General features: G+C 39.6%; 1 protein-coding gene across 2 annotated transcripts in view; it reads left to right on the forward strand.

Annotated features, from left to right (window-relative positions):
• The window catches only part of LOC128688394 (uncharacterized), a 65,064-nt gene extending 59,559 nt beyond the window's left edge, over window positions 1-5,505 (forward strand). For both annotated transcript variants that reach the window (XM_053776247.2, XM_053776248.2), the window contains exon 9: window positions 3,899-5,505. In XM_053776247.2, coding sequence (XP_053632222.2) covers window positions 3,899-4,034 — 136 coding nt within the window. In that variant the 3' untranslated portion in view covers window positions 4,035-5,505. The remainder of the gene's footprint in view (window positions 1-3,898) is intronic.
• Window positions 5,506-6,000: the final 495 nt, after the last annotated feature.

Raw genomic sequence — 6,000 nt, forward strand, 5'->3', positions numbered from 1 at the left:
GGTAAAGGCTCGTCGCGTCATCCACTACGCTAAGCACACTTGTTGGCGAAACTACTTGTCTACCATTAACTCGCCTTCCCCTACGTGCGCAATTTGGAAAAAGTGCGGAAATTGTGTGGTAAGTATACTCTGGACCCAGCTCCCGTTTTGTGGGTTGCTGGAGTTGATGTCGCGGAACCCTTAGAAGTTGCCACAGCAATCGTGAACTATCTTGTCTGTATTCCCTAAGGGCTTCACCTCTGTCCCTCATTTCTTGCATCTGAACCTACCAAAGAGCAGTTGCCCTTAGATTTCTCCTCTGATGGGTTGGAGCCGTATAACGTACCTTTTACTCTTCAAGAACTGGAATCCATGCTTTCCATTTGGTGGCTATTGGCACTGGGACCTGCTTAACCCGTAAACGGTCCAAGCAGATCTACGTTCACATGCGTAGTGCTCCAAAAGTAGATCTAAGTTTTTTTAAATATTTTCAAGTATAAAAAAAAAACAGATCAGAGTTTTTTTACATGTTTTCAAATGTAAAAAAACAAAACAAAAGAAGATCTACTTTTTTTACATACTATCAAATGCTGAAAAAACGTATATATACGTTTGGACCGTTTACGGGTTAAACATCTCCATTCTACTGCTCATCCTGTTCTTTTACATCTTTTCAATCTAATTTACACGCAAGGGGTTCTTCTTCAACACTGGAAATCGGATATTGTACTACCTTTTCGCAAACCAGGCGCCTCAGGACTTGACACCTCTTACTATCGTCCTATTGCCCTGACCAGTGTGGTCTGCAAGGTGATGGAACAATTAGTGAATAGATGTCTGATGTGATTCTTAGAGACACACAATAGCCTTTCCCCTCACCAGTATGGCTTTTGCAAAGGCCGCTGTACTGTAGACCCCTTGCTCCACTTAGATATTGATACTCGCAGTGCCTTTGCTAATAATCATTGTCGTAACGGTCTTTTTTGATCTAGAGAAGGCATATGACACCACTTGGAGGTATAATATCTTAGCCCAAGCCCACTCCTTAGGCCTCCACAGTAATCTACCAAACTTCATTGCTGCTTTCTTGTCCAAGAGACATTTTCTGGTCTGTATTGGCGCCTTGCTTTCCTTGGACTTTGTACAACCTGAGGGAGTTCCACAATGTTGTGTCTTCAGCACTACTATTTTTCTCTTAGCTATAAATGACCTCCCTTCCATTCTTCCTTCGCATATTTGGCCGTCACTTTATGTTGATGACTTCTCTATAGCTTACTCAGGCGCTGACTGTCGATTAGTAGCAGCCTCTCTTCAGGTTGTGATAGACCGAGTCTCCCATTGGACCACTTCTCATGGCGTTAAATTTTCTAGTACGAAAACCTGGTTCATTACCCTCACTAGACATTCTCTTATTCCGAATACTCCCTTGTACTTACACGGTTCATGTATTCCGACATGTGATATGGTCAAGTTTTTGGGCCTGCTCTTTGATCGCCAGCTGACGTGGAGACCACGCATTTCTTCTTTAAAGACAACTTGCCATGGTTGGCTAAATCTCCTTAATGTTCTCACTCATTCATGGGGAGCAGATCGTCGCACTCTCATTCGTTTGCATTCCACCCTAGTCTTGTCCAAGCTGGATTATGGTGACTAAATCTATTCTGCGGCCTCTCCCACAACTCTGTCTACGTTAGATACCATTCATCACCAAGGTCTCCGTCTGTGCCTTGGTGCCTTTCATTCATCCCCTGTTCAGAGGCTCTTATGCAGAAGTGAATATTCCATCTTTGTCCGATCACCATGATGCTCATTGCCTTTGCTATTATGTTCGATCGTATGACCTCCATAATCCTTCCATATATAGGATGGTCACTGATGTTAGTAGACGTTCTTTATTTGTTCGTCACCCCTGCTTACTTCGCTCCTTTTCTTTCTGCCTCCATTTGCTCTTGTCTTCTCTTCAATTACCACCTTTCTATGTTCATGTAGCATCTCACTTTTCCCTGCCCTCTTGGGAAGTTCCAGCTGTGAGTACAAATAGGAAGCGCGTCTGTCTGGTGCTCAGCAAACGGAGGATCAAGCCTCCACATTGTCATGCGCTGAATGATCCCCATGGATTTAGCGCTTAACATAAATTATATTAAAAAATCCAGCTGTTCGAATCTGTTCTTTCCCACTGCCATGCGTGAAAGCCCAACTCCTTATGGAGGCTTCCCGCTCTCTTTTCCTTGACCACTTCTGCTCTCATTCTCATGCCATCGCAGTGTACACCGATGGTTCTAAGTCTTCTGATGACATCAGATTTGCAGCAGTGTTTCCGGACAGTGTCATGCGAGGACATTTATTATCCTCGGCTATTATTTTTACAGCTGAATTGTATGCCATTCTTGTAGCACTTATCCGTATAGCATCGATGCCTGTGTTACCATTTGTGGTTGTTTCGGACTCCCTTAGCACTTCACAGGCTGTACGAAAATTTGATACACCTCACCCCCTGGTTCTTCGTATCCAACTTTGGCTATGCCGTATCTCTAGCAAACACAAAGATATTGTTTTTTGTTGGGTCCCTGGTCATGTTGATGTACAGGGCAATGAACAGGCAGACACTGCTGCGCGGTCAACAGTACATGACCTCCCAGTTTCATATCGAAGTGTTCCATTCACAGACTATTTTGCTGAAATTTCTACCCACCTTCGCACCCGTTGGCAACAATGTTGGTCTGATCTGCTCCATAACAAACTTCATTCTATTAAACTGAGTATAGGTTTCTGGCCGCCCTCTTGTCATCAGTGTCGGGGTTGGGAGACTACTCCCTCCTGTCTTTGCATTGGCCACACTCATCTTACTCATGGGTATCTCATGGAGAGGCGTCCTGTTCCTCATTGTGAGAATTGTCACATTCCAGTATCTGTTAGCCACATTCTATTGGACTGTCCACTCATCAATGTGCACGCAGAATTTACCTCCGTCGTCGTCTCTGCTCTGCTGCCCTTTCTTTACCCTCCCTTCTTGCTGATGGACCGTCCTTTAATCCAGACTCTCTCATTGACTTTTTGACAGCAACTGATTTACTACACAAACTCTGATGATGATGCCTCTAGCATTCTCCTCTGTCTTTTCTACCTTAATCTCTTGCTACCCTCTAACCCCTGCACAATCCACTGCCCTGCTGCACTCCATACCCTAATAATCATCCCTCTCCCTCTTGTCACCCATTTCCAATGCATCCTTCCCTGCTCTGCTGTGCTGTATAACCCTTGGGGTTTAGTGCTTCTTTTGATTATAATAATAATGCTACTTATTGTGTTGTCTCTTAGTGTACTCATGACATCCCTTCTTTTCATTAGGGGGATGCTACACTGCCTGTTGAGTGTGTGTGCTGTCATAGGGAGTGATTTCCGTGTGCTCATTTGGGGCTAGTCCCTCTAGGATTTTCCAAGTGTATATTATCATGTACAGTACAGGTCAAGGGACTCCAACCATTCTCAGTAATTGAGGTGTTTTATTGTACTTTTACGTGCGGTGAAAGTTCTCTATATTCTCCAGGTCTGCAATTTTCCCTGCCTTGAAAGGGGCTGTATTGAAACAAAACAATCCAGACCATTTTGTGCCTTTGTATAGGTCCATGGTATCGAAGTTAGTAGTGTCTGTTATTGACAAGCTGTAGAATTCTTTGAAAAGTGTTGTAGGTACTCCTTCGAATGTTGTACTATTTGAGTGGATTTGAGATATGGCATTTCTCTGAAGGAAGTGTTTTTACTTTGGACAAGGTATAGATATTTTTGGTACTTAAAAACCCTTCACTCTTAATTATCAACCTCTATTTTGGGTTTTGCTTATTCAGTTACTTTTAAACTTTCATTGATATTGTTACAGGTTAGTGCTATATTGTTTTACATGTTTAATCTTCAATTTCAGTGATCCAGATTTAGAAGAGTTCTTTAACAACTTGTGTAAGGAAAAGTTTGGAAAGAATTATGCTTCAGGGAACAGCCAAGCTGGTGGTCAACAGATGTCTGATATGCGCAAGAGGAAGGGGAAGAAGAAGAAATGATTATAGGTCTGTTTGGGGGGAGGGTTAAGAGAGGGAGAAAGTGCTGAGTTAGAGCATTGTGAAACATTCAATTTTCAAACATGATTGTTAATATAAAGCTTTTTTGGAGTTTATTTTCATCTTAAAAGTACTGCTAAGGAGTAAATGCACTTGAGCCTTGCATGATGTTAGTGCAACTGTGGCTGGGATTTGGTAGGTGGAAGGTATTATTTGCCTATTTCAAGTGACAAGTTTTTTGGCCTTAATAGAGCAGCTAAATCTAATCTGAAATATGAGGGTTGCTGTAAAGAAAAGGTGTTTGTAAATAAAATATACTTATTCATCAAATGATTGTACCTGTAGGTTGTTGAGTAATCTCAGTAATATAGCTTGAAAGGTGGTAGAATATGAAGACATCAATAAAGTACTTTGCTGGAGAAAAGCCATACCTGTTAATTAAGGCTAAAAAAAAAAAAATGCTGACTATTGAAAACATTGACTCAAAATTGCTTGCTTCCATTAATATATTTGGGCTGCCTCCATTTACAAGGTTGGGCCAATAGTTGTTGTGCCAAGTGTGCGTGAAGCATTACACTCGGTACTCTTGTATAGGCAGTCTTAATATTATTCTATAGAGATTCCAAATCACTTTTCCAAAACATATTTTTGCAAACTACATTGCAGAAGTTCCATTAAATTCTTATTTGATTCTCTGCCTACCTGAAGTTTTTATCTCAGAAGATGTATTTCTTTTTAATTTTGATTTTTAAAGGCGTTAAGTGAATACAGTATGGAATACACACAAAATATATACAAATTCCTAACTGTATGCGCTGAGTGTATATTATATATACAAAGTTATTTTTTATGTTGGGTATTCGTAGCTGTGATTATCAGTATTGAAGATATTGCAGTTTCAATGTGAATTTGATTAATGGAAAGCTTTTGCATTTTCACTTTAAATATTAATGTAACCATTTGCCCAGTTGACGAAATATTTATGTATTGCAGTAAACCCAGTGATGAAAATGTAAAAAAAAAAAAAAATTAAATATACTTTGTTAATTATTTTATAGTGTACATCACTGGTAATATATATAATCAAATCATGATCCTGATATTTTATGTATTTTTCATATAATACCTAAAATGGAAATAATCATTTTAGTAAAAGTAATTTTGTTATTTTGTGCCTCAACTTTCTCAGTTGAACACTGAACCCCAAGGTTTTAAACACTGCTGTTACACATGCATCTTAAGACAGGGAGGCCTTTAGCTATGTGATTTATATACATAATTTTTCTTAATGGTTAAGTACCATTTCATTTTTATTGCACATAATTTCCTACTCATTTTGTTTTCTCAGTGTTAGAACTACAGTCAGTAGTAATATTCTTGGCTCACTTGTGAAGGGTTTAATGAAGGGTACACATTGCAACTCAATTATATTCTGCTGAAACTTATTTTCTGTTAATATAGAAACTGTAACAAATCTGTTTTTGACTCCATTACCTTGTTTGGGCTTGGGTGTTGTCCATGGTTACCTCACTTCTTATTAACCTTTTATACTGCTTTTATGTTACAAAATTTTGGATTATTCATATTGAATCAGGTTGACAAAAGGAAAAAAAATCTTTTACATTTAGTAATATATACAGGAGAAGAGGTTACTAGCCCCTTGCTCCCGGCATTTTAGTTGCCTCTTACAACACGCATGGCTTACGGAGGAAGAATTCTGTTCCACTTATGGAGATAAGAGGAAATAAACAAGAATAAGAACTTAGAAGAAAACCCAGATTGTATATATGTGCTTGTACAGTAGTGTGACCTAAGTGTAAGTTAGCAAGACGCTGAAATCTTGCATGTTCATGAGACAGAGAAAAGGACACCAGCAATCCTACATCATACTCACTTACCTCCCTGGGCGGTTGCTGTCTACCAACCTACTACCTATATTTGCAAATGTTACAATACTATATTTATTTAA

This window comes from Cherax quadricarinatus, chromosome 19 (genome assembly GCF_038502225.1).
Source record: "Cherax quadricarinatus isolate ZL_2023a chromosome 19, ASM3850222v1, whole genome shotgun sequence".
In the NCBI taxonomy this organism is placed as follows: Eukaryota; Metazoa; Arthropoda; class Malacostraca; order Decapoda; family Parastacidae; genus Cherax; species Cherax quadricarinatus.